Source organism: Agelaius tricolor, unplaced genomic scaffold (genome assembly GCF_023055355.1).
Source record: "Agelaius tricolor isolate 1412-34295 unplaced genomic scaffold, bAgeTri1.0.p SCAF_22, whole genome shotgun sequence".
In the NCBI taxonomy this organism is placed as follows: Eukaryota; Metazoa; Chordata; class Aves; order Passeriformes; family Icteridae; genus Agelaius; species Agelaius tricolor.
The window spans coordinates 1,074,129-1,096,959 of NW_027269282.1; the positions used below are offsets into that span (position 1 = coordinate 1,074,129).

The 22,831-nt window shown below is 40.7% G+C and overlaps 1 protein-coding gene across 1 annotated transcript; it reads left to right on the forward strand.

The window, feature by feature from the left end:
• OGA (O-GlcNAcase) lies at nt 1-22,111 on the forward strand. Its single transcript, XM_071446445.1, has 16 exons — nt 1-543; nt 4,080-4,131; nt 4,454-4,551; nt 5,796-5,926; nt 6,569-6,740; nt 7,603-7,701; nt 7,846-8,130; nt 8,670-8,828; nt 9,843-10,453; nt 10,846-11,020; nt 14,531-14,616; nt 15,474-15,578; nt 17,163-17,248; nt 17,996-18,188; nt 18,983-19,142; nt 19,829-22,111. The coding sequence occupies exons 1-16, from the start codon at nt 357-359 to the stop codon at nt 19,963-19,965; spliced, it is 2,736 nt and encodes a 911-aa protein (XP_071302546.1). The 5' UTR covers nt 1-356; the 3' UTR covers nt 19,966-22,111.
• Nucleotides 22,112-22,831: the final 720 nt, after the last annotated feature.

A 22,831-nucleotide genomic window follows, 5' to 3' on the forward strand; every position in this document is an offset into this window, starting at 1 on the left:
GCGCAGACCGCGCGCGCCGCCCGCCCGCCTCATTCCCCGAGGAGCCTCCCGCGCCCCAGCCCGTTGTTCCCGCTCCACCGGCGCCGTCCCGACCGCCCGCGTCCCTCGCTCCCGTCCCGCCGAGGCAGACGCTTCCCCTGCCCCCGCGGCGGTCCCGCGGAGCGGGGCGGCTGCGGGCGGAGCGGCGCGGACCGGTTGGGGCCGGTTCCCCGCGCAGGCGCAGCGCCCCGTAAACAGGAAGCGGCGGCGGCGGCCCCGGAGCGGCGGAGACAAAGGGGCTGCGGAGCGGGGACGGCAGGGACTCGGCTCGGCTCGGCCCGGCCCAGCGAGCGGCGGCGCTGGCGGCGGGCGGCAGGATGGTGCAGAAGGAGGGGCAGGCGGCGCTGGAGGAGCCCCAAGGCAGTCCCAACCCGGCCGGGGTGCCCGGCGCCCCCTTAGAACCGCCGGGCGCCGCGGCAGGGCCGGTCCCAGGGGGCGAGGAGACCGACACCGAGACGGAGACCGCGCTGGGCTCCCGCCGCTTCCTCTGCGGAGTCGTCGAAGGTGAGAGCTTTCAGAGGGGGTCTCCCCTGGGAGACGGGATGCGGGAGAACGGGGGGTTGGGTATCCGCGGGAGACGGGGGGTGGGCTGGTCCCAGCTGGCTTTGCTTTGCCGTCTCCTCCCCCGCCCGGAGGAGCGCGCTCGGCGGGGAGGTGGCGTGCGGCTCTTGGCCGGGACTCCGCCAGGGTGGGGAGGAGCCGCGGCTCCCGGGCGGGGCTTCTGCCCCCGGGGCTTGTGGCGGAGCGGGGAGCGCCCTTTGATGGCAGCTGTGCGGCGGGGCGAGGGCAGGCCCGGCACCCAGCGCGCCGATGATTCCTCCGAGCGGCTGAGGCGGTGCTGGGGCTCGCTTGCTCGTACGTGTCTAAAGGGGGAAGTGGGAGAGCAGAGCTACCGCGCGATTATCTTGGCTGTACGTGCTCTTCCTGCGCTCCAGAGGCTCACATTCAGTCCTGAGTAGGAAATAGGTGATTCCGTGGACTTCTACTCAAAAATTAAATGCACTTTGTTCTCTAAAATATTTTGGCGTCTCATTTTAGTTGTAGAACAATCCTCTGTCTTTTAGCATAGTTGCACCATTAAAAGGTTTAAATTGTTCTTCAAGCTGCAGAATAAAGGGACTTTTTGTAGTTCTTAGTAATGCATTTCTGACAGGTCAGTTAAGGTAGGTAGTTGAAAGTCAGCAGGAAAAATGGTTTATTCCCAGCGTAACAGTTGGTTTTAAATAGTTTTATTTCTTATGATCTCAAATTATTTCTGTACCAATAATGATTTTCCAGTAGGAAAACAAAAATTATTAGCAGATGGAATGGAGAGGGAAACAGGCCATTTATCAAAGTCAGTATCTGCATTGCTTTGCAGACTGTTTTCTGTTTGTATCTTTTAAAAAATCGTTCGGGTTCTGTAAATATGACTGTGATAGGTGAATTGGTAAGGCTTAAATACAATCAGTGTAGAGAAAAATGCCTTTCTTCTGCTAATGGACTTAATTCTGTGAAGGTAGATACCAAATTGAGGGCTTTGGAGACACATAACAGTGAAGAAAAACACAGATTGAACAACATGTTTTCTCATGTTCCTGCTGATACACCTGGAACATCTCTTGTTCATCCAGGTTTCTGTTGGAACCACTGAGAATACCATAATAAATTTTCTTGTCATGTTAGTTACATCGTTGGTTGCCTCAGCATATATTTTGTTGCAGGTGTTCCTGAGTGTACTGTGCACAAAACAAAGCAAGAAAATGGCCTCTGCCCGAAGAAGCCGTCAAACACTGGTTAGGAGTTGCCAGTCTGACAATAATACGGGAAAAAAGGAATAGGGGAGTGTTGAGGAAAAAGGCAAACAAAAAACCACCACCAACAGAAAAACAAACTTGTGGTGAAGGAGGTAAACGGTAGTGAGTGAAAACATCTGTCTCGTTAGTGACTCGAGGGAATTATAGAGTTAAGGGAAAAACAGGAATTAACTTCAGAAGTGTAGATAAATACTTAAATATAAAGTAGTGGTTAGCACAGACTAAGGTGTGGTGAGGTTAGAGTGCTGAGATGGAGAATTTGGATCTTGGTAGAAAAGGCAGAGGGCAGCTGGCCAAACAGTGGGTGTGCACTCTAAGAGTGTGAAGAGTGTATGCCACTTACCAAATTCACTCTTTGCACAGTAATAAGGTCTAAGGGCTTGCTGAATGCAAAGCTTGGATGCACTGCCTCTAGGATGTCCTGACTTTCAGTGATGGAGAGCATGGTAATGGGATGAGGTATTTTGGCATAATCTGTTGACTTCGTATTAACCTGACACACAGTCCTGAGGGAGTAATACAAAACTAGGTCGATTTTTTTAGTTAGACAGAAAGATCCAAGAATTGTACTTGGCTGGTAACAGTAGTAACCTAAGAAATGTGGTGACAGAGTATTGCTGCAGATTAGCCAGTTCTGTTCAGCCTTATTTAATAAGTTTTTGATAACTGATTTTCTTTTTTCCTTTTTTTAATAGTAGGCTGTGCTCTGTTTAGGCTTGTAGGTCTGAAACAGTAGTATTAAAAGTAAAGCAAAAGTGTCATGAACAAGTTATGAGGCATAGGGGAAATTCTTTAGGTTTCACAGGATTTTACTTCTTCTGTGAGTTCCTGAGCTTCCTCAGGGCAGCATCAGTCAGAGTTTGGAAACTATAGTGAAAATAAGAAATTCCTTCTGGGTGAAGTAAACTGTGAAGTTTTCAGGCCTCCCAGCTCTCTCTTGTTGCTCCTTGTTGCACCAGGCAGTTGTGAGGAGTAGTTGCTCAGTTTTGCCACGTTGTGGTGCCAGGCAGTTTCAGATCACTTTTAGAGAGAATAATTCTTAAAACTTGAGCCTCTTGTTTTAAGCTTCTTAAAAGAGCATTGTACACTTAGCATGTAACTGAAATATAATATATAGAAAATGTCTTCAGTTGCACCAGTTTGGAGTTTTTGAAGGTAGAAGGGTGATTGTGTCCTCAATGAGACTGAATATTTGCAGATTTACAAGGGTGAATAGCTTTGGAAATGAAGATATTGTTTACCTTTTGAGCTGGTGTTCTACGGATACTTGTGAGCTTTGTGTATTAGTAGTATCATTCATCACTGAGTGCCCATGCTGTTTGAAAAGCAGAGCTTATTAAATTTCATGTTATTTTAGTCCCTGGTCTTTGCATGGGCTGCAAGCTGAAGCTTTGTTTTGAAGTTCCCACTTGTGGTTGAACTGTTTGCACATAGGTCTAAGTGAGTTGGCTTGACTAAGAGGGCATTGAGAGTGCTTTTTTAAAGTATTGTTTCTAGAATGGAAATATTAGATTTAAAGCCAGAAGCAGTTGCAATTTCCATGGAATTGTATGACTTTCAATACACTCTAAAATCACTTGGGTAGATGCTTTTATATATGATTATTCACAGACATAGTATTAGCTCGTAAAATGTGGAAATGGTAAAGTAGGATATCACTTTGCAACTTAATTTTGACAAAGATCCTATTAAACAGAAAAGAAATAAAATCCTAAGCATTTTGTTGACTCACTTGCACATTTTTTTTAATTACACATCATCTTTTGCATTTATATATTCTGCTTATATAAATCCTAGTCTGTACCACCAGTTAAGCATTTTTGAGCTGGTAAATATTTTCAACTGTTTTCAGTGTTCACCTTAAAGTCAAGTCTATTTTGTGGGTGTCTGGTGTGGTAGTTTAATTCAGATATAACTGTTCAGTCTGCTGCTGTAAAAATGCTGACTTGACTTGTCAAGGGCATATGCTCAGGAACACAGTTTGCATTCTGAAAATTAATTGCTTCAGTGGCCAAAATTATAAGACCTTAGATCATAAGAAATAAACGAAGTTATAATTGCATTTTAAATTTAGATCACTTTAGGTTATAACACTTTCCTCGTGCTAACTATTTTTTGTTCCTTTCTGCTTTGGAAAGCTTTTTGACAAATGTAGCAAAAGAAGAAGAAAATGGTGGGTTGTAATACAAAGTTTCATGAAGCAGGCATAATCTAACTGGATAATTCTAATCTTGTTGCCCATAGGATTTTATGGAAGACCTTGGGTGATGGAGCAGAGGAAGGAACTTTTTAGAAGGCAAGTCATGTTTCCTCTTACTGCAGCACATTCCATCGGAATGTAATCATAAACTTCCACTTAAGTCTGGAAAGAATTATTGTTCTAACCTAGAGCAACTTTCTGCCTAATATCTGTATTCTTGGGATTTGTATTCACCTTTTTATCTTGCACATACCAATTTTGTTCAATATAATTTTTGCTTAAAGTTATTGTGACTTAATAATATAACACAATGTTCAGTGAAGAAAAAAAAATCCGATTGAGTAAAAGAATAACATGAAGTAAAACACAGAATTCCTGAATTTGTGGGCTATTGGAAGGCTTTTTTCCTGTGTTTTAGGCTTCAGAAGTGGGGACTGAATACATACCTGTATGCTCCAAAGGATGACTACAAGCACAGGATGTTTTGGCGAGAAATGTACTCTGTGGAGGAAGCGGGTAATTGCCTTTATTTCTCCTCTGTGCTTTCTAGAAGCAGATTTTTGAATGAATTGGTTATTGCTATGTATACTTGTGTGTGTTTAATCACAGTAGCCATTCCCAAAGGTGACTGAAAGCCTCTTTTTAATACCCTGCAGGTGTGTTTATGGGAGCTTTGGAACAAGCATGGATTTACTTCTTTTAACTATAACTGCAGATGATTTCTGAAACTGCTTTTAAGGCTTTGTCTTACAGGATTTATTTTTTGTCACAGGAAAGGTTGCTTAGACTTATTCCTCTGGCTCTTGAATGTCTTTTGAACATTTTTTGAAGTAGAAATTATTTGCTTTAGGAAAGGAAAAAAAGATTGATGAGCAAATAGCATGTCCTTTTATGTGATTCATTAAGTCCTTGTCTCAATGAAAATAGTACCTGTTAGAAAAACAGCTCTTGACCAATTAGTCAGAACATAAATGATCTGTTCACACTAGTGTGAGTTGTTTTATCCACCTCTGGTGTTTATGGGATTTATGGTGCTGTATTAAACTGAAGGGATTATAGTTTTCCTTGGGTGAGGGGAAAAATTAGACTCTCTTGAAAGTAAATAATCCTTCTTGGAGGCCTCTTTGTATCAATGCAGAAAAATAAAGGATACTGCAAGGTAATACCTAATAACATCAGAGATTGAATAAATATTTTTTATAATATGAATAGAATGAATAAATATTTTTAGAATATTTAACATTCTGTGAAAGATTCAATTGCAAGTTTGTTTCTTAAGGAAACTACTTCTGCACATGAAGTAGTAACATGGTGATGTTATGCCCCACTTTTTCATGTGCCCAAGCTTCAGTCATATGAGTGGTGTATGAACCTCTGTCACATGGGGTGATATTACTGCAATAAATTGTTAGTATGTGTGGGGAAAGTGAGTAATAATTCTAGAACTGTTGATGTATGTACTGTGGAAACAGATTATAGCCATATTTGTCTCACAGTGTTGAGATAAAGAAAACTTCTAAAATATTTATAAAAATTTTAATATGGAAAATGAGAATACAAGGACAGTTGTATTCTTTTTGGCATAATTGCTGAAAAATCTTCCAAATAATTTGGGGTTCTTTGCTGTGTTAGTTTCAAGAAATCCCAGAAATTTGGTTTTCTAATTATGATAGAAGAGGCATCTGCACTTTATAATACAATTTAAGATGATGCCTGAGAAATTTTTGAGTCCTTCTGAAATATTTTAATTTAATTTCCAGAGCAGCTAATGACTCTAATATCAGCTGCACGAGAACATGAAATAGAATTCATCTATGCAATCTCACCTGGACTTGACATCACTTTCTCCAATCCTAAAGAGGTATCCACATTGAAACGTAAGCTGGACCAGGTAAGGATGACACAAACTTAGCACAGTTCCAGTGCTGCTTAATTTGGAAGCTCCAGTACCTTGCTCACTCTTGCAGCTTTTCACCAGCTTCTTGAACCTTTTCAGCACTTTTCAGGTGTTAGTTTGGGTGTCTCTGAATGATTCCAATGGTTGTGTTCAAGTTGCATTGCAAAAGTAGCCAGTGATAACCTTGATTTTAAAAAAAATTCTCATCTTGTATTGGATGCTGAAGGCTATTTTTGTCTTCAGAGTATTTCAGAATCTTGAAGCCAAGATGCACTGCTAAAGCAAGAACTCTAGCCCAGAATAAATGCCTTTGCAGACCTGACATGTGCATCTTCTTTGTTCTCCTGACTCCTCTCCTTTGTCCAAGAGCTGTTACAGAATTAGCTTTTTCCCCAGCTGTCCATCCTGTGAGATCAGCTTTGGATGGTTAAAACTGGAACAGATTGCAGGTCTTTAAAGATCTAATCTTTGAGAGAAGCAGAGCTATGGGTCAGAGACAGACATTCATTGTGAATAGAATGATATCCCTGTTCCTGTAGCTGTCTCTTAGGTTAGATCTAAAAGTACTACAGTCTGATTAGAATAAGCAACAATAATTTAACAAATTAAACATTTTACTCTTGTCTCTTGTATTAGGTTTCTCAGTTTGGCTGCAGATCTTTTGCACTGCTCTTTGATGATATTGATCACAACATGTGTGCAGCAGACAAAGAAGTTTTCAGTTCTTTTGCTCATGCTCAAGTCTCAATCACAAATGAAATTTATCAATATCTAGGAGAACCAGACACATTCCTTTTCTGTCCTACAGGTAAAACAAGCAGAATATTTTCACTGAGCCTTAAAGGAGGGGGACTGTTATCTTACTGTTTGAAAACCTGGTTTAACATTTAATAACTGCCTTAAGGAGTATTTTGGGGTTGATTGGAGAAATTGTTTTACAAAGAAAAGTTTGATTATTCAGATGTATGCAAAGATTTTTTTCAAATTTATAAATCTCTGAAAGGCTCAATGCCAAGCAAATAAGGCAGCTTGATAGAACAGTTCAAGAAGTTTGAACTGAGAATTAGGCTAATGGAAAATTTATTTTTTCCTAACTTGAACTGAAATGTTTGCTTCTTGAATTAGCAGGTTGTTAGTTTCTAAGAATTTTTTAAAGTAGAGGTAGTCTGTGCTTATAGCTGTCACTGGTTCCTATTTTTAATAAGATTGCTTACTTCACTAGTCACCGAGTTGCTTTTTTTATCAAAAATTATTTTTAGTTTGTCCTCTTACACTGTGGTTCTGTTGCAGACCTTAACTTTAGAGATATATGTTCCATTATTACAGTTTTTAGGTATTTGCACTTTGTGATGAGTGCTGGGGTTTTCTAATTCTCTTGGATACTATCTGCTGTAACAGGCCTTGTACTTAAGGACTTGATTTTTTCCTAATTTTGACATTTGAGCAATTTAAAATAATTCTCTACCATTTGTTTCTGATATTTATGCTGAATGTCATTCATAATGTCCTTTTCATTTATACTTTAGACTTTTGGGCCTTACTTGATTAATTTAATAAATGTTTTTCATTTCCAAGGGTGGTATTCTCTCAATGTGTTTGTGGGACAGTTGTGTATGTTGTCACACATGTGCATCCTTCTATTGACAGTGACATTCTCTTTTCCTGTGCAGAGTACTGTGGAACTTTCTGTTATCCAAATGTTGCCCAGTCGCCGTATTTACGGACTGTAGGAGAAAAACTGCTCCCTGGAATTGAAGTGTTATGGACAGGTAAAGACTGATAGCTTATTTCTTTTATTTTGTTGGTGTTAAGTATTTTCTCATACGTATTTTGTAAACTAAACTGTCCAGCTACTTGGGGGTTGAATCTTCGAGTATATGCAAAGCCCTCTGATCATCCTCTTTCCTGCTTAGGTCCGAAAGTTGTATCCAAAGACATTCCGGTAGAATCCATTGAAGAAGTTTCTAAGATCATCAGGAGAGCTCCAGTTATCTGGGATAACATTCATGCTAATGATTATGATCAGAAGAGGCTTTTTCTTGGGCCTTACAAGGGTCGGTCAACTGAGCTCATCCCTCGACTCAAGGGTGTTCTGACCAATCCAAACTGTGAATTTGAAGCCAATTATGTTGCCATTCACACGCTTGCGACCTGGTACAAGTCTAACATGAATGGAGTGAGAAAAGATGTAGTGATGAGTAAGTATGTGTAACTGTTTGCTGGATCTATGCTTAACCATATAAATCATACCAATTCTCTGTGTTTTTAATGATTTTCTCTCTTCCTCACCAACTTTTTCTTCTTATGATCACCTAGCCTTTTTTGTTCCATAAGTAAATGGCAGTTGCCTGAAAGATAATGATCTTGCTTTACTGACTTCCTGGGGCATATCTGTAGCACATGGTATCAAAGAATTTCTTAGTCTGGATAGGTTTCTGTGGTTATGTAATTAATGCTTTTGGAAAGCGAGTTTAATGCCCAAGTTTGAAATATGTCCATGGATATGATTTCATTGGAATAGAAGCAGTTCAGATCAGAAGACACGCTGAATGCCAAGGTGTCGGGTTCTGCGTTCACATTGGTGGTGACCATCATTTTCTTTTTTTTTCTAATTAAAATCTAGTAACTTGTCCTTTCTGTCAAGTAAGCCCCTGAGTTACTGAATGCCTTGTCTGACATCTATTTTTGCTATATTAAATTAAACTAACGTGATAACTTTTAAAATTTGTCTCCGTAGCTGATACTGAAGACAGCACGGTTTCGATCCAGATTAAATTGGAAAATGAGGGGAGTGATGAAGATATTGAAACAGATGTTCTCTACAGCCCACAAATGGCCCTGAAGTTGGCCTTAACGGAATGGTTACAGGAGTTTGGAGTACCTCAGCAATACAGCAGTGAGTATGATTTGGTATCATTCTGGGACTGGTAGAAAAATGGTGTTAGATGTTCAGTATTTGTGCTTTGATTAAAGCTATTTTACAGATCCTGGCAATTCATACACTTCTGCTGGAAATATTTTCTGCCTTAGTAACTGGGGAACCTTAATTAAAGAGTAAGAATGCTTGATGTTCTGCAGTGTGCTTGTAATGCTCTGACTGATCAACAGAAGCAGTCTTGATGTATTATCTTTTGGCATTTCTGATAGAAGGCAGGAAAGGGTCCAGATCTTGCTAGTCCCAGTTCTTACTAGGCTTCAGTGGAACCTGTGAGAATAGGAAGTACAGTTGGGAATTCTTTTTTGAGTTGATGTTAGATTGTTTTAAAAACTAGTTCTGGTCCTGAACACTCTATGTTCTTCCAGTTGTTTTAAGATAGTTTTACTTTCCTGAGTTTGTCTGCATAAATCAGCTGAGTCCCTTCTGGCACTGTACACCTTTTTTCTACAGTAGGAGCTTGGGATATCTTGAGTCTAATGACCTTGGTCAGGGCAGGTGAGTTAGAGCATGTTGTCCAAGATTGTATCTGGTAAGGTTTTGAATGTCTCAATTTTCCCCAGGTTAAAGACAGTTTTGAATTTGAAATATTTAAGCATCACCTCATTATATTAAGCTTTTATTATGAACTGTCCTTTATATTCAAATACAACTTTACCAAGTCATTTGATGCGGAGGGGAAAATAGTTACTTGGAGAGCTTTTTATTCTGATGGCATAGTTAAAAATAAATATTAAATCATTTTCCTACCTTTTTCTTCATCCTATATTTGCTTACCAGTTATGTGAAAAGGAAACTTGCAAAACTCAAAGTCAATAGTTAGAGTTACATTGACAGAAGTGAACAGGCGAAGTACCAAAAGGAATCTGTGCTGATGGGATGCTGTGGTAACAAAATCATCCACCATTTGCAGGAGTTGGTGATTTGAATGTTAGTTGGCAGATACTGAAAACAAAATTTGTTTCTTATTCTCAGGTAGGCAAGTGGCCCACAGTGGTGCTAAAACCTCTGTAGGGGATGTAGGGCCGCTGGTGGCACCATCCTCTTTAAATGCAGCAACAGTGGTTACCACGGTGTACCAGGAGCCCATCATGAGCCAGGGTGCAGCGCTGAGCAGTGACTCACCGGCCTTGGCCAAGGAGGAGGAGAAGAAGCAATCTGATGAGGAACCAATGGACATGGTGGTGGAAAAACAAGACGATGCAGACAAGAATGCAAACCAGATACTGACAGATATTGCTGAAGCCAAGATGGCAGAGGAGCTGAAGCCAATGGATACCGATAAGGAGAGTATAGTTGAGTCAAAGTCTCCAGAGATGTCTATGCAGGAAGACTCTGGTAGTGACATTGCACCTATGCAGACTGATGAGCAAATTAACAAAGAACATTTTGTGCCTGGGCCGAATGAAAAGCCTCTTTACACAGTAGAACCAGTGACTTTAGAGGACTTACAGCTTCTTGCTGACTTGTTTTACCTTCCTTATGAGCATGGACCCAAAGGTGCACAGATGCTGAGGGAATTCCAGTGGCTTAGAGCAAATAGCAGTGTTGTCAGCGTAAATTGCAAAGGAAAGGATGCTGAAAAAGTGAGTGCAAATCTTGTTTCTTTCCTTTTATGTCAAAATATAAAGCAATTTTATCTGTTGTCTGTAACAGAGACTGGTGTTCTACTTAGTAGGACCTGAAGGGTAGTGTATAATGAACCACGGGTCACAGTAATTTTCATTCCTCCAGTGGAATCTACTGTTTTAAGCCCTGTAGTGCCACACAGCTATGAAGGCAGCCTAGTATCTGCATTTGACTAGTGTTCCCTGTACTGGCCTGACTTCTAACAGCCATAGAGACTATCTGTGAGTCATGTGTGGTGTGATAGTCCCTCCTGGTAAAAAGAAGTGGTGAATTGCGTAGTCTTTCTCCGTATTTAGAGTACCACTCCTCTCTAGGAGCCTGTGTTTGATCTTGTGGATCTTTCTCATAGATAGAAGAATGGCGTAACCGAGCAGCCAAGTTTGAAGAGATGTGCAGCTTGGTGATGGGCATGTTCACTCGCCTCTCCAATTGTGCCAACAGGACAATCCTTTATGACATGTACTCCTACGTCTGGGATATCAAGAGTATTATGTCAATGGTGAAATCTTTTGTGCAGTGGTTAGGTAGGTGCATTGGGAGCCATTATAATCCCAGATAGATTATTTTTTATGTGTGTTTTTAATTAGCCCACGGGGAAAACTAAAGCATTAGGTGAATGTGTTTTCTTGGACAGGGGGTCTAGTTTGACCCTGTTTTAAAGGTTTTCCTGTCTTGCTATTTGAAGCAATGCTTGCAGTGAGTTTGCTTTGCTATTAAAAGTGAAGTCTGCTGGATGCTTAAGATTGGAGACCTTGATTTTCTTCTTGGGCTAATGAAACTTGAATCTCATCTGACACGTAAGTGTTGACTTTAACTTACTCTTGACTGAATGCACACTGGACTATGCCATGTAACTCCTTGGATGCCCCGCTGTTTGATTGGAAATGACACTACGAAATGTGATCACCTCAGCCATCTGCTGTTTGCTCTGTCTGATAACGTTATTGCTGTCTTCAACAGACCTTTCAATGGGCCTGGCCATGAGGAAGGTGATCCTCCCAGCCCCTGTGCGCATGCGAGCTTTAGCATAAGGCTATTCTGGTGCAAAATCATTTCCTTTAAACACTTTCCAAATTGCTGATTTTTTAATTTTTTTTAAATCTATATTTTAGTTTTTGGTAATGGATGGAAATTGTGGAGCTCTCTGGACAGATTTAGTCTGAGACTTAAAATAATCTTGAAACAGTATTTTTTTTTTTTAATGTGTGGCACTTTGTTTTGTTTTGTTGCTTTTTTTCCTGAAATATTTTTGAGAGATCCTAAGTTGGCATATAGCACCAGCATGGCCTGGGTAATTCTAGTCACCTCATTTCACTTTCAGGTTTCAATCCAACTGTAAGGAATATGCTGTGGAGTTGCTTGATATACACAGCAGACAGCAAAGCTGATGGTCTCAAGTCACACTTTCTGTAGCTGTCACAAACCTCACAGTGGCTAACCGTTACACAACCTTGATCTAATCCTAGTGTTTGGATTGTCTTTAAATTATATTCTTAAATACTGACAGATTTAAACAGGGACAGAGAAGACCTATTAAATGATCAACTTCATCTATGCCCAACAAATTCCTGAGTTTTGTGCTTGTTAAATATCTGATCCCCAAACTCATAGTTGATAAAGAAGAGAGCTTTTAAGACTGCCTTCTGCAAAGCACAGAGAAGAAAACATAGTGGGGGAGGAAAACTCAGCAGCATTGTAGTATGATAACATTTCTTGAACAACTTCATGCTGTTTTTAAAGCCTTAGTTTGTGCATTTTTAAGTGTAACACATCTCCTCCAACTTTACTATCCTTGCTGTATGTTGACATTTAGCTAGACAGAATGCTCTCTTCTTGATAACTTAATCTGCTTACAACTCTAGGCCAAAGCTCTATAAAGGGAACAGTGGTTCTTGTAGTCTTCATCAAGGGCCCAATGCAGACTGCCTTTCAGAATTATCAGACTATGTACTAAATTCAGCTGAAATTGTTTTCAGTGTCCCTGTAAAGTTAGATTCAAGTCTCTAAGTGCATCAAATATTTGGAGTGGTTCACAGCCAACTGAGTAGAAGCCAACTGAGTAAACACCAACTCTGTTAACTTTGGCACTGTTCTGTTCCAGTACTCACACTGGTATTAGATAGTTGGAAAATTAAGGTTTTTTCACATGTACAGTTTAATACTCTTATGCTAACAGTGCTTCTGTGAGAGGGGCCATTTTTGTCTTCAGCTTGTGTTTGATCACTGGTGTAAATACAGAGTAAAGGTCTTTGATAAAATACCTCATTATATAAAGTCAAGTACATTACAAATCCAAACAAGTTAGTTTTCACAGTGGTGTGCTCAATGGTCCACTGGATGTTCACTTTTTTCACCTCTCCTCCCAAGTCCAGCTAGCATTCAGTCCCTTAAATTAGTGTGGCTGTACAGTACTATGGATTACTAATGACTTCTATTGTCTTCTTCCCCATTGTGTACAGATGGGAGAATCCTCAGCACAAGTTTCTACTGCTATTGGATGGACAGCGCCAGATGTTCACAGCGCGTCGTCATTAATTAATTAAAATGGAAAGGTTTTGTCTGTGAGGCAGCTCAGATAGATTAGATGTACAGCAGGCATGAACTGAAGTCACATTTGCGCAGCGACTAAGGCATTAACTATGATTTTCATTTATACAGCTCTTCATTCACACAGCTCTTTACTGTAATTATTGGAAGTGCTAGTTAAGTTGTAGTCTCAAAGGACAGACAGATACTGTCTTCCAAGTTTTTGACTAGATCTCTTTGGGAAGGATCTCTTCTTATGTGAGAATTCTAAAATGTGGGAGTGAACCAAATTTGAGTTTTGGTGTTTGGATTGTTTCTGAAATTTACCATACTAAGGATAGTTTGTATTGAACCTATTTTCCTAAACTCGCATAAATGTCAAACTTGGCACACTTTGGGACTCTCTGACTAGCACAACATACTTGTCTGTACTGATCTGAGACTGTTACTTGAACAGGAGGTAGATTGCTGTCCACAAAAGGAAAAGAGTATTTGCGCTGCTCCTCTTGTCAGAAAACTAGGCAGGTAGTTGAGATCTCCACTCCAGATACCACTTGGCTTTTTTTGTCTCTCCAGAGCTGTCATTTATGTTATTTGGCAAAGGCTGCAGTGCCTTGCTGGCAGAACGGTGTTAAAAATCAAACAGCCAATGGAAGCTTCTTTTCTAAAGCAAGTGCAAGCTAAAGCTAAGCACTGCAGTGGGCCTGCTGCTGCTGTTGGTTGAGCAGCAGGGTCCTTGGTGCATCCAGTATGCTTGTGGAAATAAAAATCAAGATACAAAAAGCAAAGCTAGTAGTGGCCACCAAGGTGTATTAGTTAAATTGTGAGTTAATTCCAGTTAACACTACTTAGCTTTTTAATGTGCCAACAGTATTGTGAAGGTGTCGCCTGGATGACGTAAATCTGTGTAGTCTCTTGCAAGAATGCTGTTTCATACAGCTGTCCTGGCTGCCTCATCTGTTCCAGACTATTTACATGTATTGCTAGTCCTAGTTTTCTGACAAGATTAGAAACAATCAGTACTAAAATGTGACTTCAGAAAGGTCCATTTTTTTTTTCAGGGGCTGTGATAATGGCATTTGTTTGATCTAAAATTTATGGTAGTATCTATTGAGCCACATAGCTTCCAAGATGTCAGATTTTCATAGATTTAATGAATGTTTCTGACACAAATACCCAAAAAAAAAAGTGTACAAAATGTGTGGGAAGAGTATGTAGTTCTGCATGGCACCATTTTTGTGCCTTCTGGTCTAGAATGAAGTGTGTAGCTGAATTGTCTCACCTGTCTGTTACAGGTAATGAAAAAAATTTTAAGTACCACAGTTAGTGCACAAGCACAAAAGCTTTATAAATGATACATTATTACAGCCCCTCCCCTTCCCCAAGCCCTGGATTCTAGCTCAGTTAGAGAGCTTTTTCCACAAGTGTATGTTAGCTTTTTGGACATGTAAGACACCCAGGAAATCCCCCTTCTCGTAACATTCTCCGCTTGGATCTGATCTCAACAGGGTGTCGTAGTCAATCTTCAGCACAGTTCTTAAGTGGAGACCAAGAACCCTGGGCCTTTAGAGGTGGTCTAGCAGGAGAGTTCCAGGTATCAATATGACTTCACAACTGAATGACATTTTCTTTGTTTTATGAGAAACCTTTTGTTGCACATCAGAGGTCTGGAAGGATTGGTCTGCCGAAGGCTTTCTGGTCCAAAGCCCATTAGCCTTACAGCTTGGTTTAAAATAATTTTCCTCCCCTTTCTACAGTAATTTCTCAAGGAGATGCTGCCTGTCCCACGCGCATGCGAAGCGCAGCGGCTTTAGTTGTACATTTCACATTGTTTCTTTGCAGGTCGCACAGCATTTTTACCTGCGCCCGCAATTGCACAATGCGCGCATGCTTGTCTGCCAATGGGAATTCCATGAGCAAAAGGGATCGTCCTCCAAATTTTGGTTCCTCTGGAAATAATGCCATAATGTGCTTTACTGCGAGGAATTCAATTGGCCAGTATTCCTAGCTCGCTGTTTGTACCATGTGCAGATTTGTTCATGGATTTTTCAGGCGCTGTACTTTTCCCCCCTCACAGGTGCTCTGCGCGCAGCAAATTGAATCAGCGCATTGCTTTTGGGATAAAGCGTCTCCTCTGGCCAGTTAACCCTCTTCAGACCAAACCTTTCCTCCTGACATTCTGTGTTCTTAGACAGTATAGATATGATTGGTAAAAAGTTTTTAAAGCAGTTAAGATTAACAGACTCTTAATGTGCTGTTTCAATTGCATATTTTAGAACACCAATTGGATATTTTCTATTCAAATAAGGTCTTTGCATTTGTAAAGCATACCAACCCCACCTTCTTTTGGGGTAGCAAGTAGCAAATGTTATTTTGGGAGTCTGCAGTGCACACCCAAGAGTGATGGGGTTCGTTGTTCATACAGTTATATTAAATATTTTGTTTTCACAGCGTTTGCTGCCTATTGATGGGGCAAATGACCTCTTTTTTCAACCACCTCCATTAACACCCACTTCCAAAGTGTACACCATACGACCCTACTTCCCTAAAGATGAGGTAACTGCTTTTGACACTTGTCACTTTTGCTGTGAGTGATGCACGTTCTTTCAGGGCAACAGTGATTATTGCTGAGTCCCGTCTTCCCTAATGAAGCAGATGTCCTGATGTCTTGCACAAAGTACAAATGCCAGCTCACAGGAGAACTGAGGTTAAATGATATGCCTCTGCTTCAGCAATATGCTGTGCAACACCTCATGTACACCCACAGCTTGATTCCCAGCCTCCCACCCTCTCACCCTTTCAAATCTCTGAGTGCCTTCTTTATTTATGAAAGACAAGTTAAATTTGTCCAGCTGGTAGAAAAATTCTTGCCGCAGGGAAACATCCAGTGAATTAACCTTAGAAGGTGGGTGTGTATGCCTGTTTCAGTCAATGGTTATTGTGGTACCTGCTGGTATTTGCAGAGCTGTATAGGCAGAACATTGATACTGCATCTCAAAATGGAGCTGAAAAATGGGATCATGGTTCAGCCATTCTTATCATTTTAGTTACAGTTGGAAGCTTTTTGGTCTGATTTTGAAAGAATGTTGTCAAATCTGCTTTGGAGTGTTTGATTACTTTAAAATCAGGAAAATTTCATTAGTCATTTTTGATTAGTGCTTTTTACCTTTCCTGTTTTCTGAATGGATCTCTAGTATAGTTTCTTTCCTATTAGCTTGGCATGGAGAACACTTGAAAGTGAAGTATCAGCCAATAGTTAATTAACTCTTTATGGATGCAGTTTAAACAATGTAGGGGTTAATGCAGCTTGAGATCTTGTGTTGGTAGGTAGACTGAGATGAAACAGGAGTTTCTAGGTTGAGTTTGTAGTATTTCAAACAAGTCTTAACTTTGAAGCCAGTCAGACGTACTAGGCTGACACATGAAGACTCCTTTTCCTGTCATTTCTGGGCCAGCTCTATCCTGTGCTGTTACACGAGCAGTAAAGCAGCCTTTTCCAAACTTTCATGCAGGACTCCCCCTAAGCTGACTTGTTCTTTGGTAGAAAATGGAATTGATATTTCTAAACCACCTTAGCAATGAGAGGTGCAGCTGAGCATGCAGTCATAAACAGTATTTCTTCTGAGGAGTTACTCTTTAACTAAAGGAAGAGAGTGTCAAATGCAGAGCATTTTTGTTTTTTTAAAAAAGTGAAGTTTCTTATTTAAGATGGGAGTAATTCAAATTTGCTCTTTTAAAGAGATGCAGGTGAAAGCCTTTTAACATGCAGGATGTATCTGTCCTTTGCAGAGGTTGAGTTGCCATACTGGAGCATCAGAGGTTTTGTGAAGGGACTTTGTAGCAATGGTGGCACTGAGTGTTTAGATATCTGCCCCTCAGAATTAATCTTGTTACAAGAGCAGGAGGTTCCCCTCCAGCCTTTCCTTCCCAGCCATTCAACTTAACTGCCATGTTTTTGAAGGCAACTTTGAGTTACTTTCAGGGAAGAGGTAGAGGGAATGCCATCCTTTTTGCATAGATGGATACTTTTGATCTCTGGTGACTGGTGCCTGTCAGTGCTAGGTTACAGTGCAGCTGCTAATGGCACACTCTCTTTTGAATGTGACTGCTCAGTTTGAATAATCTCTTTTCTCCTCTTAGGCATCTGTATATAAGATCTGCAGAGAAATGTATGCTGATGGAGCTGATCAACCCTTCCATAGTTTACCAGATTTAATTGGAGACAAGTATGTATTAGCAACAAGTGTCCTTCATTCTGAAGGATGAAGTCCTGATAGTGTATTTAATTTGAATTTTTAGGATTGTGTGTGGGAAGAATACAAAGAACATTTGAAGCAGATAAAATAATTTACTCTCAGGAAATTGGGGTTTTGATTTCTTAAAGAGACTGTTGACAGTTATGTCTCAGCTCATGTGCTTGGTTGCCTGTTGTGAGCTATTAGAAAATAAATTTAGCTGAAACCTCTATATTATGAAAGGTGTGCATCACAGTATCTTATTTCAAATTTTGTGAAAGTATATCATGAGACTGTCCATAGTCTGTAGTTATCCTCTGGTATTTTTTCTGACCTACTGTAGTTCTTAAAAGAGAATTGACAGTTTTTGAGGTGCTGTCTCCCAGTCAAGTGCCTCAAGTTTTTTTTGAAGTACATATACAAACTTTTTAAAAGGATAATCGATGATAGATGAAGTTTAAAAAAAATGGGGCATTAAAAATGAGCTGTAAAATGAGCTACTAAGAGCAAAAGCTGAAGAGCAGTGTGTATAGAATTAAACACTTGAAGCCTGAGGTGCAGATGTTGCTCACAGCTGAGTTTTGACAGCTGATCAGTCAGTTAGTGCTTTGTTGGAACTAATTCCATACTGGAGGACTCACTTCTTTGGTTGACTCTGGAGTCTCCTCTGTGGAACCTGAAGAGCATACTTGGTCAAACAGACCTTCTTTTGACTGAATTTGTACTTTTTTCCTGCAGGTTAGTTGGAGGTCTGCTCACCCTCAGCCTGGATTACTGCTTCGTCTTAGAAGATGAGGATGGCATATGTGGCTATGCTTTGGGAACAGTTGATGTAACTCCCTTCATTAAGAAATGCAAAATGTCTTGGATCCCTTTCATGCAAGAAAAATACACTAAACCAAATAGTGACAAGGAGCTGTCTGAAGCAGAGGTTGGTATAACCTGTGAGGTCAGAACTGTATGCTGAAGTCTTTCCAAAGTGGGTCTTTGCTTTTTGAGCTCACATGAAATTCAGTTTTTTCACCTTTCTGAAGACTTTGAGCATGTATTAAAGCATCTGATGTATCAGAAGGAGACAGTAGAATTATTCATTGCCAGTCAGCTACAGCTATGTGCTCTAATACACCCATGAGGTGTACTTGAGTAGTAATCCATGCAGTAAATATAAAGCACCTTCATCTGGAGAAAATTACATTTGAAAGTAAACTATTGCTCCTGCTCTGTTCTACTGCAAAATGTAGTATTAGTTTCCCCATACTGCAGGTAGAGCACTGAAAGTCTTACCAGTTTAAGTAGGGAAAACAAATTCAAGAGCACTTGGTTTTGGTGTGAAAATCTCTGAGCTGTTTGTGGAGTGTGACAGCTGTAAATGGTGCAAGGCAGCCTAAAACTGCTCATTAAAAAGGCAAAGAAACAAAGATGAGTATCTGTGTGCAAACTGCTGGTTATGTGTTGGCTTATGTTTTCTTTCACTTGAAGTACGGGTCATTGAGAAGGAGCTTTGCATGCCTCCTTTGATGGTCTGAGAAGCTTTTCTAGCCAGTCTTTTTGTGTAGAGTACAGCAATTTAGCAGATGAGGAACTAAGTAGCCATCAAGAGGTGTAGCTGAAAAGCCTGCTGGTTTGGGGGTACACTCCATGAGAAAAGCAGTCTCCCCTGATAAAGATCAATTAAAATGAAAAGCTGGATAATTATTAAATACCTGTTTCTAATATTCTTTCCAGAAAATAATGCTAAGCTTCCATGAAGAACAAGAAGTATTGCCAGAATCGTTCCTTGCTAACTTCCCATCTTTGATAAAGATTGATATCCACAAAAAAGTGACAGATCCAAGTGTGGCCAAAAGTATGATGGCCTGCCTGCTCTCTTCTCTAAAGGCTAATGGTAAGTTTCTTGCACTTAGAATTCCTTTTTTTCCTAACTGCATGTCATTTCTAGGGTGCCAGGCAAACTTGGGAAGATGTGGGTAAATAATTACAAAAGCTTTTGAACAGCTGACTTCTGCTGCTGCCTTGAAAAGGGGAGCTTTTCATTTTAGCTATTATCCTGCAAATTAGAAGATAGGCAGAACTGAGGGAGCAATTTGGCACTGAGAGCACACATCTTTACATCTTGAACACTGCCCAAAAGTCTATATTTTTCCTGCTGGCATTGGCAATGATGCTTTTTTTAAAGTTTGGCTGTGTGCACTGGTGGGTAATTACCAAACCTTCAGTATGGGAAGTGCTTGGCTGCCTGCCCTGACTGTGCACCTCACACTCACACTTCCTTTGTGCCACTTGGTGCCCTCCTGCAATGCTGTTTTTGGAGCCAACGTCAGGTATTTTTGTGTGCAGTGAAAGGTGTGCAGAGGGTTTGTTCAGACTGATGGATGCCTGCAGTGTGTAGTGCTGTTAGGGATGGTCAGCTGTGCTGCCATAAATCTGGACTCTTGGGCACTATGCTCTGTGTGGGATTGGATCACTGATTTACCTCATAAAATTGGTGGGAACTCTAGTAATATTTGATGTCTGTGCTTTGTATGGTAACTCTTCTCCTACAGTATTTTGTTTCTTTTCTTTCTTCTTCAGGCTCCCGTGGGGCTTTTTGTGAAGTGAGACCAGATGATAAAAGAATCTTGGAATTTTACAGCAAGCTGGGTTGTTTTGAAATTGCTAAAATGGAAGGATTTCCGAAGGATGTTGTTATCCTTGGAAGAAGCCTTTGAAGTGCTTGACAGTGAACTGTTCCAGTACTGTAGACCCTTAACAGCTGGGCAGGTAGTGGTGGGGATCTTCATATGGTCTAACTGCACAAAGCCAGCAATAAGCCAGCTTGGTAAAAGGGGCTATGCGAAAATCACCCATCACACATTCAGACTGTCATTTGTTGGAAGGGGATAATGCTGCTGAAAACATTGTTAAACAAAGAGAAACCCTGTCCTCTCCTGGTCCTGTGTGAAGTGCCAAGGAATCTTGCATGGGCTATAGCTTCTCAGAGGAATCCCTCTCAGTCGGTGCTGTGGTTGATGACAGTTCTCTGTGTTCAAGTGTCAACAGAAAATTGGTCTCTGGCAGAATGCCTATAAAGATGCAGGTTTTGTTCTCTGTCATAGAGCAGGATGTGCAATTGCAAGTTGCAGAAATCGGAGGGGTTGCTTGTGTCAATCAGCATTTTTAAAGATAAGTAGTTACAGTTCTATTTTTTACTACCTTTATGCTTGTTGATAAAGCAATGACCTGTTGTCACTTCTAATGACCATTGGTTCAAGCTTTTTGTTTTGTTAGGGACAAATGTGCAGTGGTCTGTGGCAGAAGTCACTCAATGACAAACTTGTAAATCTCAGTGTATATAAACCTAGATGTATGCTGACTAACTTTTTGTTTACTGGTTTTTGTAACTTTTTCTTTTGAAAAGTGAAATGGTATAGGTCCAAGATGGCACTTTTGAAAAACCTAAAACCACAATCGAGAACAAGTCTGTCCTCAGCACTGACCTTTCTTACTGTGCCTCATATCCAGGGCTAGGTACTGACCATCTTGGGAAAGGGGAGCAGATCCCAACTGACCCTTCCTTCAGATAGCAGTTTGTCACTGCTCGAGGGTATCATTCTCCTGGGACTGAAACAGCAATTCACAGGATGCTTTGCTGAACCCGTTAATTTTGGTAATGTTCACATGGGATTATGGATGAAAGATGGTGAGAGGGAGAGAGAGCTGGCCCACAGCTGGGATTTGTCCTTGGAAGAGTCACCATGTTTCAAAGCCTGTTCGTACTAGTTTGATTAAATCAGGGTCTTCAAGTCCTGCACATTTGTATCAAATAACTTTTCTATAAGAAATGCCACAATAAGCACATTTTTACACATTATTTAAATGGTTATCTACTTTTAAATGTTCCAAGAGTTTAATGTTTTTACCCAGGATGGACATGCTTGGTGATGGGATGGAACTGGCTTCGTATGGGACCTGGTATTCAGGTAGTTGGATCATTTAATGGAAATGGTACTTGGCAGTAGGCCCAGTGTCCCAGACAGGTGATTGGACAATGGTATGCACTTTGCAGTACTTTGTTTCTTCCACCTGCTGCCATAAGCTGTCTATATCTTACGTTTAAATTTTCCTGGGGTTTTTTCAGTGGTGCACAAAGGAAGCTTGGTTGCTCTTACAAGCCTCCAGCTGCATAGAAGTTGATTTGCAACCTGTAATGAATGGCATTAAGATTGCAGTAACGCTCTCTGCAGCCTGTAAGGAGATGCTGTGTTTGGCCTTCTGGTGCAGTCATGTGCAAGATGTTTCTTTTTTTTTTTTTTTTTCTGCAGAATGTGAATGATTTTTAATGCGGTAGCAAAGTATTTAAGTTGAAACAAGTTCATTTCATTTTTAGAGAGAGGTATGGGGTTGTGCTGTGGGATTTCATTAAGTCCAAGCTGAATGCCACTAGTTTTTATACAGCTTTGAGTGCATGTTGAGTAGCTGATAACCTTGATTTACCAGGTGGGAGAGTTTTGTTTCTTCATGGATACCAGACTCGACTTACTTCATCTGGATGCATAACATTACAGCATAGGATGCTTGTGGCCTTATTTCTTGGCTTTTAAGGAGTTGCCACATTTTCTCTTCCTATGAATTTGTTATTATTATAGAAGTTAATTGTCTAAGCCTATGGAATGTCAGGCCAATACCATCATTCTAGGATTGTAAAGTGATATGTTGACATATCTTTCATGGTTATGAATTTTCATTAAGGTTGGAATGCCACTTTCATTAATCTGTTTTAGATCAACAGTATCTGTAGCAGAAAAAGACCTGTAAAACTGTATTTGAAGACCATGCGAGAAATAGAATAAAAATTGAGAAGTGAATGTAAATAAATGTGTATTTTGTGTATGAGCTGGTCCAGAACCAGAAGTGGTTCAGCAATGTACATTACATCACACTGTAAGTGTTTGATGCCCTTGGGATCAGCTGTCAGAGACTTGTGACTGGTTTTGGTGTTGGCAGCTGCACATCCACACAATTTAACTTGGGAAGATAAATACTGAGATGCCTAAAGCAAGTAGCTTCCTGCTTAGAGTAACAGCTAATAATCAAAGGGGTATGAAAAGCAGCTCTTTCCTAAGGCTATTTCACAAGAGTTTGTCCACCTGCTGCATGGGTGCACTCACTGGTGGTGGCTCAGAAGCTGTGCAGTGTGGAGAACAGGATAACACACAAACCAAGCAGGGAAGTTATAAGGTGAAAACTTTTCTCCTGGCCCAGTAAATGTTCTCTGTTAAAACAAGTAATGTGTTGCACATAGTCACCTATGTTTTCTTAAAGCCTATTTCATGAGGTTATGACAGACTTGTCTCTGTACAGCACATGTGGGCCTGGGAAAAGGGATTGGGCTCTGATGTTGCCCCAGACTCTTTTCCTTTAAGGGAGCATAATGCAGAATGGAAGCTCCTGCCTCCATCGCTCCGGGGTGGTGGCTTCAGACAGGTCAGGTAGGGTCAGGTGGCTGCGCAGAGCAGCTGCTGAGAAGCACATGGGTGTGCTTGTGTAACCATTGCTGCACGAGCACTTGCTTCTTTCTGGGACCTGGTTCAGCTT

Bases quoted from the DNA above. Each gene is read 5' to 3' on its own strand.
- OGA (XM_071446445.1), top strand. From the start codon at position 357: ATGGTGCAGAAGGAGGGGCAGGCGGCGCTGGAGGAGCCCCAAGGCAGT. The intron at 8,829-9,842 runs GTGAGTATGATT...TCTTATTCTCAG, and splicing joins AGTACCTCAGCAATACAGCA to GTAGGCAAGTGGCCCACAGT. The intron at 14,617-15,473 runs GTATCAATATGA...TTGTTTTCACAG, and splicing joins GTCTAGCAGGAGAGTTCCAG to CGTTTGCTGCCTATTGATGG.